Raw genomic sequence first — 13412 nt, 5'->3', positions numbered from 1 at the left:
GTGTGAGCCTATGTACCCCGAGTCGTCAGGTGTGATGTACCCTGTGTGAGCGTATGTACCCCGAGTCGTCAGGTGTTATGTACCATGTGTGTGAGCGTATGTACCCCAAGTCGTACAGAGGCTCACACACGGGTACATCACACCATATGCCCCTAGTGATCAGTTGACAACGAATTTCTCACTCGCATTCATTCATACAGACCCTGAATATATGTCCCAAGTTTCACGGACTGAAGCGCTTTGACTCGACGACACAAACGAACCGAGTTCCGTGTACCCAATGCATTCAGATAAAACTCGGCTCATTTTAGCTCAAAAATAGTATTGCGAGATACGCAAGTTGCCTAATGTGTGTTCCGATTGATTTCTCATCGGGCTACATGGAAAGTGAGTTTCCTTAAGAAATCCGGAGTTTGTATTTTAATGTAATAAACTTTTAATGCTACTGATAAAACCATAAATTGACGTATATATTATCCTTGAAAATCAGTTGTGAAACCATTTTGATTGTTTATCCGCAATAATTCGCAGTTTAATCCAACCGCAAGATACCCCACGCTGTTGTGCATGTCAACAACACTGCTCACATCTTCATCTCAACCTAATCTGAGAAATTGAGATGTTTACGTCACTTCCGAAATTGTGCGGGGGAAAGGGTCGAGGCTATTTATAGTAACTGAATTGAGATACAACACACTGGATAATCATTTGATCAGGAGAAGTCAACTCGCCCAATAACTCAACAAATCTATGAAGTACGTTTCTTTTTAACAATGGCATACGTTTTCTGATATTTGGACATTTGTAAACGTAGATGTACAAACATGCGAAAATATTCACCTCCTAATGTTCAATATCAGAAAACCTGTGCACATATTAAAAAGACACCTACCTACATAGATTTGTTAAAATAAAAAAGGTGATTTCGTTCATGCTCTGAGATTTCATGCACTTAAAGCTGCAATGCAATCTTTCTTAAGGGAAGTGATTAAAACTGCTGGGTATGTATATAAACACAATGAAGGATATCATATTGCAAGGACTGATACAAATGGTTGTCACCCTGGCAGCCTCGGCTGTCAAACAGAAGATAAAATTGACACGTACGTTCTCCTCATGCACGAAGCACATAGATCACGGCCATGCGAGTCTGTATTGGTTCGTGTGTTCAACTCACGGAAATGCTTGAGCCATTTTCAGGAGCCATTGTCCTCGTTATTCAATTATTGTGACTTACTCTTTTACGGAAAACAAATTGTGTACATGTTATTTGACGAAGGATTAAGTGTCGTAAATCTTGTTTTCGATAGCGACGTTTCCACTCCAAACTTCATTGACCAATTGCAATACATACAAACCAAAACCCTTTAAAAAGTGCAGATATTAATATAAAAACATCCACATATCAATGATCAGATCTCGCATAAATTAGTAAATTAGCACGATTGTGAATACATATTATATCAGGACAAGTTTCCTCTTGAATAAGGGAATGAATGTTAATCTGTCCCCGAGATGACACCATCTATTATAACAACGGTGGAACATGGGAATTCAGGTATACACTGGCTTTGGGGGAAATTTTGTAATATTATAATACGTATTAACAATTGATTGACGAAAGACTAAGAAATAACAACTTTCCTACGCTTTACACTTTAAATATTTTAGAAACAAATGTGACTGAATAAGCCTATATAATCCTATGCACACACTGGTGTAACTGCATTGATAAACCTACTGGCTGTTTGTGTAACTCGATATGGAGTTTTTGAAATTGTGATAACACCTAGTAGGAGGTATTATAACGATTGTAACACCTCGCAGGAGTGCTTCCGTTCAGATTGCAACATGTAATGAAATGTAAAATCAAATGACAAATGTTTTCTTTGTATTCCCGAGGATCGAATTCGCAAACTTCATATCTGTAGCCCAGTGAGTGTACCACAAGGCTACAGATGGGTTGATAAGCTGCACTTCTATTTACGATGTCCTTTTAAAGATCCGTACGCCAGCAACAGGCTGTACAATGAATGAGCGTCAGTCAAAGGAAAACGTGTAATAGTCTCAGCCTACGAGACGCACGTGCAGATTTCGTGCCACTGCGAAACCCACGTGCTGAGGTCACCGGTTTCATTGAACCGAGTTCACGACTGCAAGCGATATTTCATCTCTGATACAGGTTATACATTTGCGAGTTTTTATTACAGTTATTTCATTAAAAACGTTGTCTATGCGATGAGTCGGTTTATAAGTTGAACAAACCATGTCTCCTTGACATTACTAGAGATTGTAAACCCTCACATTCTGGAACGTCTCTCATGTGAGTGTTTACAATCTCTAGTAATCCCTCGGAGACTGGTTTCTCCTACACATAAACATACTAAAGTTTGTGCAGTGATGCTGTGGTGCAGTGAGAAGCTGCATCTTACACGAGGAGGTAGTTTCAGGGTACGTGTCCGCCAAGCCATGGACAACTTAAGAACTGTACATCTAAGCAAGGCCAAGCTTGAGACTGGATGAGCAGGCACGTGACTGACGCTTTGTCTCTGAAAATATATACATTTGATAGACAAATAACTCCATTAAAGTTGAAAAGTGAGATGAGGAAAATCTAGACTTGTTTTGTTTTGGGCTTTTTGCGTGACAGAAAAGGCTGGGCGGAAGGGAAAATACTATATGTAAACTGGACCAGCAACTGACCCTACAGAAACTCGTTATGAATGCTGATTGCATAACCAAGCTTGATACATGTACCTAGATGTCTCGAGAAAGATACTTACATAAATGGGCTGGATTTTCCCAGATCGTGACATGTAAACTGTGTGTACACACTAGTAAAGTGTTGAAAGTTCCTTTTACTTTCAGTAGTATACTTATTTCTATTTGGTTTCCAAGGTTGACACCCATTTCCGGTGTCCCCCGCCGTGATATTGCTGGAATATTGCTAAAAGCGGCGTAAAACCAAACTCACTCACTCATTCCAAGGCTGACAAGGGTCTCTTATCTTGCGAAAAGGTTGGTTTCACTTCCGGAGCAATAATCACTCCCTCATAAGATGTTCAATATCACATCAGAACCTTTGCTGAACTTGGGCTTTGGGTGTGCGAACAGTTTGGTCCAATTTTTGACCCATGAAGATCCGGATTAGAATAGGTCTGCATTAACCCATGCTTGCTGTAAAAGGCGACTTTGCTTGTCGTAAGAGGCGACTATAGGGATCGGGTGGTCAGACTCGCTGACTTGGTTGATGCATGTCATCGTATCCAAATTTGCGTAGATCGATGCTCATGGTGTCAATCACTGGATTACTCAGACACCGCCGTCATAAAGCTGGAATATTGCTGAGTGCGGCGTTAAACAACAAACTGATAGTCACTCACTAGCTACTGAATGCATAGTTACTGATATAGGTCCGATAGTAACACTCTAGCTACTGTATGAATAGTTACTGGTATAGATCTGATAGGGACACATTAGCTACTGAAGGAATTCAGAGTTGTGTCCCTTGGGCAGGCCAGAAACCTATGATTGAGGGTTCGAATCCCGGTTACACCGAGGTGGTAAACGTATGAGGCCTGCATCACTTCGGGCTTTCCTCCCACATAAAGCTGAAACGCCGTGATATAACTGGAATACTGTTAAAAGCAGCGTTAACCCCAACTCACTCATTCAACTTCTAAATGCCTCTCAAAGAAGTTCAATCACTGTGATGGGATTGTATTCGAAGAAGACCACATAAATATCTACGTGAAGTTATTCGCTTTGCTCTGTGGTGATGATAGAAGAGTGAAGACCTAGGTATTATAATTTGTCCATTAACTGCCCGCTCAAGTTATGAAGTTATTCGACGCTACAGTAAGGCCAGTCTTAACCTACGGATCAGTAAAATGTGGATATTTGAAAACTGAAATAGGATTGAAAATATCCACTTAAAGTTCAAAAGAAAAATAATAGTATTATCTGTTACACCACAATTATATGACGTCACAATGACGGAAGTACCATCACTTGGAAGTAACCAAGTAACCAATTATAGAATGGTTTCCTACATTATGGTGATGTATTGACCCTGCGACAAAATTATAACAGCTCATTTACTAACTTTCGGATTACGAGTTAAACTGACGTTATAATAACCATGATTTGAGAACAATGTGCCCCAGGTAAAGTTTGAACTGGTCTCACTTTACCACATTCCACCGTGTCCTATCTCGTCCGTGGCCTGCTGGTAGAAGCCAGGTCCGGGATGGGCCAACCTTCTCTCACTGCATCTAGCCGCCAGTCAGCAGTGTGTGTTTGTTGTTGCAGGATCCGTCTACAGGACGTCCCTGGAAGGATGTACAGAGGATACTGTTTCCTGGTGCTAGGCTGCCCTTTATTCTGTGGATGGGTGCCACGTACACCGACACTCGTTCCCAAGGTGACGGAAATCTTGTTTTGTGTTTTGTGGTGTTGGCTTGGGCAATGGGAGGAGATTGGAGTCGGTAAACTTCTTTGATAGGCATTTAGAAGTTGGAGTACTAACTAAGGATAAGAATTTATGGATAAACAACTTCTTTATTACAATTAAGAGCGGCGTTTCGGTGTAGGTTCTAACACCGTTATCAACCTACACCGAAACATCGCTCTTAATTGTAATAAAGGAGTTGTTTATCCTTAAATTCTTATCCTTACTTGGAGTCTGTAAAGTTAAAACAAATGGGTTTTTTTAAGAGTTACATGTCTGGTTCCATTGCTTGATTGATGGTACTTGTGTGACACTGATTCACTACATGATACTTGTGTAGCACTGATTTACTAGATGGTACTAGTGTGAAACTGATTCACTACATGATACTTGTGTGACACTGGTTCACTAGATGGTACTAGTGTGACACTGATTCACTGGATCGTACTTGTGTGACACTGATTCACTAGATGGTACGTGTGTGACACTGATTCACTAGATGGTACTAGTGTGACACTGATTCACTAGATGGTACTTGTGTGACACTGATTCCCTAGATGATACTTGTGTGACACTGATTCACTAGATGGTACTTGTGTGACACTGATTAACTAGATGGTACTTGCATGACACTGATACCCTAGATGGTACCTGTGTGGCACCGAATTACTAGATGGTACGTCTGTGACACTGATTTACTAGATGGTACTTGTGTGACAATGATTCACTAGATGGTACTTGTGTGAGACTGATTCACTAGATGGTACTTGTGTGATACTGATTCACTAGATGGTACTTTTGTGACACTGATTCACTAGATGGTACTTGTGTGACACTGATTCCATAGATGGTACTTGTGTGGCACTGATTTACTAGATGGTACTTGTGTGGCACTGATTTACTAGATGGTACTTGTCTGAAACTGATTAACTAGATAATACTTGTGTGACACTGATTCACTAGATGGTACTTGTGTGACACTGATTAACTAGATTGTACTTGAGTGACATTGATTCCCTAGATGGTACCGGTGTGGCACTGAATTACTAGATAGTACGTCTGTGACACTGATTCACTAGATGGTACTTGTGTGGCCCTGATTTACTAGATGGTACTTGTTTGACACTGATTCACTAGATGGTACTTGTGTGACACTGATTCACTAGATGGTACTTTTGTGACACTGATTCACTAGATGGTACTTGTGTGACACTGATTCACTAGATGGTACTTCTGTGAAACTGATTCACTAGATGGTACTTGTGTGGCACTGATTTACTAGATGGTACTTGTGTGTCACTGATTTACTAGACAGTTGTGTGGCACTGATTTACTAGACAGTTATGTGGCACTGATTTACTAGATGGTACTTGTGTGACACTGATTCACTAGATGGTACTGGTGTGACACTGATTTACTAGATGGTACTTGTTAGGCACTGATTTACTATACAGTTGTGTGGCACTGATTTACTAGACAGTTATGTGACACTGATTCACTAGATGGTACTTGTGTGACACTGATTCACTAGATGGTACTTGTGTGACACTGATTAAATAGATGGTACTTGCGTGACACTGATTCACTAGATGGTACCTGTGTGGCACTGAATTACTAGATGGTACGTCTGTGACACTGATTCACTACATGGTACTTGTGTGGCCCTGATTTACTAGATGGTACTTGTTTGACACTGATTTACTAGATGGTACTTGTGTGACAATGATTCACTAGATGGTACTTGTGTGGCACTGATTCAATAGAAGGTACTTGTGTGGCACTGATTCACTAGATGGTACTCGCGTGGCACTGATTTACTAGATGGTACTTGTGTGGCACTGATTCACTAGATGGTACTTGTGTGACACTGATTCAATAGATGGTACTTGTGTGACACTGATTCACTAGATGGTACTTCTGTGAACTGATTCACTAGATGGTACTTGTGTGGCACTGATTTACTAGATGGTACTTGTGTGACACTGATTTTCCTAGAAAGTACTTGTGTGACACTGATTCACTAGATGGTACTTGTGTGGCCCTGATTTACTAGATGGTACTTGTTTGACACTGATTTACTAGTTGGTACTTGTGTGACAATGATTCACTAGATGGTACTTGTGTGGCATTGATTCACTAGAAGGTACTTTTGTGGCACTAATTTACTAGATGGTACTTGTGTGACAATGATTCACTAGATGGTACTTGTGTGGCACTGATTCACTAGAAGGTACTTGTGTGGCACTGATTCACTAGATGGTACTCGTGTGGCACTGATTTACTAGATGGTACTTGTGTGGCACTGATTCACTAGATGGTACCTGTGTGACACTGATTTACTAGATGGTACTTGTGTGACACTGATTCACTAGATGGTACTTGTGTGGCACTGATTCACTAGATGGTACTTGTGTGGCACTGATTTACTAGATGGTACTTGTGTGGCACTGATTTACTAGATGGTACTTGTGTGGCACTGATTTACTAGACAGTTGTGTGGCACTGATTTACTAGACTGTTATGTGGCACTGATTTACTAGATGGTACTTGTGTGACACTGATTGACTAGATCTTACGTCTGTGACACTGATTTACTACATGGTACTTGTGTGGCACTGATTTACTAGACAGTTCTTTGGCACTGATTTACTAGACAGTTATGTGACACTGATTTACTAGATGGTACGTCTGTGACACTGATTAACTACATGGTACCTGTGTGGCCCTGATTTACTAGATAGTACTTGTTTGACACTGATTTACTAGATGGCACTTGTGTGACAATGATTCACTAGATGGTACTTGTGTGGCACTGATTCACTACAAGGTACTTCTGTGGCACTAATTTACTAGATGGTACTTGTGTGACACTGATTTACTAGATGGTACTTGTGTGACAATGATTCACTAGATGGTACTTGTGTGGCACTGATTCAATAGAAGGTACTTGTGTGGCACTGATTCACTAGATGGTACTAGCGTGGCACTGATTTACTAGATGGTACTTGTGTGGCACTGATTCACTAGATGGTACCTGTGTGGCACTGATTTACTAGATGGTACTTGTGTGACACTGATTCACTAGATGGTACTTGTGTGGCACTGATTCACTAGATGGTACTTGTGTGGCACTGATTTACTAGATGGTACTTGTGTGGCACTGATTTACTAGATGGTACTTGTGTGGCACTGATTCACTAGATGGTACTTGTGTGGCACTGATTTACTAGATGGTACTTGTTTGACACTGATTTACTAGATGGTACTTGTGTGGCACTGATTTACTAGATGGTACTTGTGTGGCACTGATTTACTAGACAGTTGTGTGGCACTGATTTTCTAGACAGTTGTGTGGCACTGATTTACTAGACAGTTGTGTGACACTGATTTATGGACCTAAGTCGTGTGATGCTGATTCACTAGATGGTACTTGTGTGGCACTGATTCACTAGACGGAAGTCGTGTGACGCTGATTCACAATACAGTTGTGTGACACTGATTCACTAGACAGTTGTGTGACACTGATTCACTGGAAAGTTGAGTGACACTGATTCACTGGACGGAAGTTGTGTTACGCTGATTCACTAGACAGTTGCGTGACACTGATTCACTGGACATTTGTGTGACACTGATTCACTGGACAGTCGTGTGACACTGATTCACAATACAGTTGTGTTACACTGATTCACTAGACGGTTGTGTGACACTGATTCACTAGACGGTTGTGTGACGCTGATTCACTGGACGGTAATTGTTTGACACAATTTGAAACGACAGCAATACATTTTCCTAAGTTTGTAGCGAACTACCTGCTCCCTCAGGCAGCCAGCCGTATGCCGCTTGATAGGAAACAGCTGTCTAGAGATTCCTGTGTTACAACACACACGACCTCCGGGGCATGCCGGGAAATGTGATCACCTTATTTTCTGCATAGAGTGACGCCTGGTGTCTGAAATGATATGTTACAGAAAAAAGGGTTAAATAATCTTAATAAAATATAATAAATAGGAGCCCAGAGATTATCTTCATTTTCAGAAAGTGCAATAATCTAGACTTGCCCCCTACTAATGGCTTACATTGTACTTTGACTTATCAGATGTATTTGTTTTAGGGTCTGTATGATAGACAATGTATTGTTACAGTGGAAATGCGTTAAGGGTTTTTATTATGTTAGCTGGTTGCAAGGTCATTTAATCTGATACGAGGTTGTCGAAGGCATGCCCACTAGTCTGCATAATGATAACATGTAGCAAAACTCTTAAAAAGCGCTATTTTCTAGTCGTCCTCAGGATACCTTAACTATAATTGGGCAGTTTGGCTACAGGACTACTGCCAATTTCACTGTAAAATGCGTGGTGTTATGTAACAGTTTGGGGGCTACTTTTGTTTTTGCAAGTACATGCGAACACTTTTCTAATTGAAAAGCCTATATGTGGCCAATACTCACCAAATTTCAACAATGAAATTTGGTATCTGCTTAGGCCTGTGACATATGTTCCAGGTTTGGCATAATAGTAAACTTGGCGCTTGTTTTTACCATGCTCCGTTTTTTTCTCAAAATGCATTTTGGGCTCAGTAAATATTATCTGAAATTGTCACGGTGGAAGCTGAAGTTTGGCATTATTGTTTTTCTTTATGATGACATCAAATTTGTCCAAATCTTAAGCATTTAAATGTTGTATGAAGACCTATGCAGAAAAGTTTGAAATATCAATGCACCTTTTGTTAATCGTCTTTGTTGTCGCTAATTGCGTTAACCGAACGATTTAAAAAAGAGAGGGCTGAGTCACTGCATTAAGTGGTCTGTTATCTGTTGTAGCGGTGGAGAGCTCACCGACAAGAGTGGACACAGTCATGCGTGACACCCTAGACAGTTCAGGTAGGACGTGACGGGAAGACATAGTTACAACTTCGCCGCACACACACTAAGCTGTAGCAGGATCACTCTGCATGGCAACACTGGGTTTTAGGCGTCCCGCGTTAGGTTTTATAAAATTCCATGTTCCCCAAGTGATCCTGCTACAGCGAATTCATCTTATGGACATGTTTTAATGTGACATTGTAAAAACATTAACACAAAGTCAAAACTGATAGAAAACAGCTGTTCCATTGACATAGCACACTTGGGTATAAGGGGTTTATTCTGCCTCTGAGAAATCCACGTGCAGCCTGTATAGCCCGTGGCGGGGTATCAGAGATTTATTCCCCCGCTGAGAATTTTTTTACCTCCGAGGCGGATCTCATCATTCTGACATGAAGGTATGAGGAATTCATTTTCACGGAGACTTGTCATTTAGCAGCAGCACTCGCGTGTTTCCTTGAAGCACGTCTAACGTTCGTCGCTCCCTGTTGTAATGTCAAATGAATGTCAGGTGAATTGTGTATAGATTTATGCGTGTAAATACGTTCAATATTTTCATTGATGTTTTTTTTTTTTGTTTTTTAAATTACATATGCGTAATGTACAACAGAAATTCTGCAGATATCTTTGTTATGATTTTTCACCCAAGTCAAGTGAACTGTTAAAATGTTAAAGAATATTTGACATCTGTACTTTTGTTGGTTACTAAAAGGATGTGTTTTAATGCCCCAAATATGTGTTGTACCCTTATGGAAAGAGAGGGTCACGGTATTACTGCTACCTCTTCTATTGATGATTTGTGCTTCCTCGTGTTTGTTGATGATGTCTCAGCAATGTCCGACACATGTTCACATCTGCAGAGGAAGATAACTGTACTAGAAATGTTTTGTTAACGTACTGGCATGAAAGGAAATTTGAGTATAACTAAGATGATTATGTTTAGAATGGTGGTCCCTTAAGGTCAGATGGAAAATGGTTTTATGACGGTACACGTGTAGAAAAACAGCTTTATAACAACACCTTGGGCTTGTGGTCACCTCTAAGTTAGTCTGGAGCAGGTCAGGCCTGGCTTTTATCCCCAAGCAAATAAGGCAGTATGTTCAGTAAATAATTACCAAAGAAAACTCAGTAACATCAGTTGTCTAGATCTGAAAAGGTATTTGATTGTAGGACAACACATATTCTATGTTATATTTCTGAAATATGTAATATATGAGGGGTACCACATGTTGTTAAACTATTGAATCTGTACTTATTAAATTTTGTAAATATAGTTTAAAGGTTGGTAAATCTATTATCAATCAATCGAACACGGTTCTTGTGGAATGTGGACGACGCTTTGCAGTAGGTATATATTACAAAGGCAACTAAGTATTGGAGCAGAATATCGCATCTAGGAAACAATAGGCTACCAAAACAATGTTATATTATGTTGAAATATTTGTATCATGTAGGCCGTGATACATGGGCATCACACATAAGAAACATTCTGTTTACATTTGGGCGTGGCTTTGCCTGGATTAGTCAGGAAATAGGAAACCAGGCAGACTTCATTGCACGTTTTAAGCAAAGATTTCATGAGCATGAGCTTTATTGAGCACTTTCCGTTATCACGAGTGTTTTACTATAACAAGTTTAAATAACTTTTAAACATTGAAAAGTATTTAGGCATAGGTGATCTTCCTCAATATTTTAGAACATCCTATTCTAGAATTAGATGTTGCAGTTTCAAGCTTGCTGTTGAGACCGGCAGATATGAAAATATAATTGATGATGAAAGAAACTTTATGTCCTGCAAGCTTAAATGTTACTTTGCTGTAGAAGATGAATTTTCTATATATGAGAAACAAGTTCATTTTAAAATATATTTGTAAATATCTTGCACATACCAGTTATATTTATATCTTGCAGAGTAAGAGCATTGATGTTATCAGAATTGTCAGTCAATTCCTATATCATGCAAATATAAAAAGAAACACCTAATTGTAAATATGATATTAAATGCACAGGCATGGTCATGCTATTGTACGTATTTTGGGCCGGAGGTCTTCTACTGAATAAAAGTGTCTGTCTGTGACAATTATGACATCCCAACAAGGGTCTAAGACGTCGCATCCTGCTGTGCAGGTCGGCGGCACACAGCGATCATTAATTGCTGTCCGTCACGTTAGTCTTTCCTCCCACCTCAAGCTGAAACGCTGGAATACTATTGAAATCGTGTTATATTGAACAGTGTATTATAGTATGTGAAATAAGTATGTTCCATTTTCAGTATTAATAGATGATTCCGTTGCCATGGATACCTTATCAAAACTGAAGATCTTCTGTTGGATAACAACAAAGGAAACAGAAGTCAACAAGAAAATCCCGGCAGTGAACGAGACTTGGGTGAAACGTTGCGATCACAGAATGTTTGTCATGACAACCAATAAACCTAATACTGGAATGGACATATTAAACCTGAATATCAAAGATGGCCGCCAGCACTTGACGGAAAAGTCGATAGCGTCTTTAAAGCATATTTACAAACATCATCTAGACAAGTATGACTGGTTTCTGAAAGCGGACGACGATACGTTCGTCGTGATGGAGAACTTGAAGTTTCTGTTGTCGCACTATGACCCGACTGAGGGGGTGTATGTGGGTCACCTGTTCAAGAAATACACCAAGTGGGGGTACATGAGCGGAGGCGCTGGCTACGTGATCAGCAGACCGGCTCTACGACTTCTGGTGGAACAAGGGTACAATAAAAACGTATGTTCCCTGTTTGTAACCAAACACTTGATATCCATCAGGATGGTGGTGCTTGAAATCTCTTTAATGCATGTTTGTTTTCAGTTTCTTTTTCGGGGGTTAAAACGCTATATGTCCTGGCTTTTATTATATTAAAAAATATAGTCCTCGTCAATTTCCACGTCCCGTGGGTTCCCTAAACAGACCGACACCTTCGGAGATTGTTGTCAAAATACCCAATTGTCCAGCTTTATCTATGAACATATTGAAAAAAAACCAATTAGGACATCACTCGAAAATCTAACGATATATATAACTTTCCAAATCGGGGCAAGGTACTTAGTGTCATCGCCTTTTATCATTTTTTAGAAATAATATGCTTGTTTTGCAAAAATAATAAGAAACGAAATTGTGAATACCACCCACGAACAAACACATCTCAAATCCACTCCACAAACATACAACAAACACTAACAGAACAGCACAACATCCAGCTTTTTCACACCACACCATTCAGCCACCACACCATGTCACACCCACGTAACACCAGACAATTTAGCCACCACACCATGTCACACCCATGCAACACCAGACCATCCAGTCAACACACCATGCCACACCCACGCAACACCACACTATCCAGTCAACACACCTCCCAGCCATCTCACCATGTCACACCCAAGCAACAACACACCATCCAGTCAACACACCATCCAGTCAACACAACACCCAGCCACCTCACCATGTCACACCCAAGCAAAACCTCACCACCCAGCCACCTCACCATGTCACAACCACGCAACACCAGACCATTTAGACGCCACACCATGTCACACCCACGAAACACCACACCATCCAGTCAACACACCATGCCACACCCACGTCATACCACACCATCCAGTCAACACACCATGCCACACCCACGCAACACCAGACCATCCAGTCAACACAACATGCCAAACCCACGTCATACCACACCATCCAGTCAACACACCATGCCACACCCACGCAAAACCACACTATCCAGTTAACACACCATCCAGTCAACACACCACACAGCAACCTCACCATGTCACACCCACACAACACGACACCATTCAGTTAGCTCACCATGCCACACCCACGCAACACCACACTATCCAGTCAACACACCACCCAGCCACCTCACCATGTCACACCCATGCAACACCACACCATCCAGTCAACACACAAACCAGTCAACACAACACCCTGCCACCTCACCTTGTCACACCCACGCAACACCAGAACATCCAGTCAACTCACCATGCCACACCCATGCAACACCACAATATCCAGTCAACACACCATCCAGTCAACACAACACCCAGCCACCTCACCATGTCACAC

The 13412-nt window shown here is 40.8% G+C and overlaps 1 protein-coding gene across 1 annotated transcript in view; it reads left to right on the top strand.

Moving 5' to 3' along the window:
* Nucleotides 1-3992: 3992 nt before the first annotated feature.
* Nucleotides 3993-13412, top strand: part of LOC139460228 (glycoprotein-N-acetylgalactosamine 3-beta-galactosyltransferase 1-like) — a 32704-nt gene continuing 23284 nt past the window's right edge. Inside the window, exons 1-4 of the mRNA XM_071241737.1 lie at nucleotides 3993-4025; nucleotides 4312-4423; nucleotides 9270-9329; nucleotides 11584-12065. Of these exons, the coding sequence (XP_071097838.1) occupies nucleotides 3993-4025; nucleotides 4312-4423; nucleotides 9270-9329; nucleotides 11584-12065 (687 nt within the window). The remainder of the gene's footprint in view (nucleotides 4026-4311; nucleotides 4424-9269; nucleotides 9330-11583; nucleotides 12066-13412) is intronic.

This window comes from Haliotis cracherodii, unplaced genomic scaffold (assembly GCF_022045235.1).
Source record: "Haliotis cracherodii isolate W230 unplaced genomic scaffold, xgHalCrac1.p SCAF_14, whole genome shotgun sequence".
Taxonomy (NCBI): Eukaryota; Metazoa; Mollusca; class Gastropoda; order Lepetellida; family Haliotidae; genus Haliotis; species Haliotis cracherodii.
This window is presented reverse-complemented; position numbering and strand designations above follow the sequence as displayed.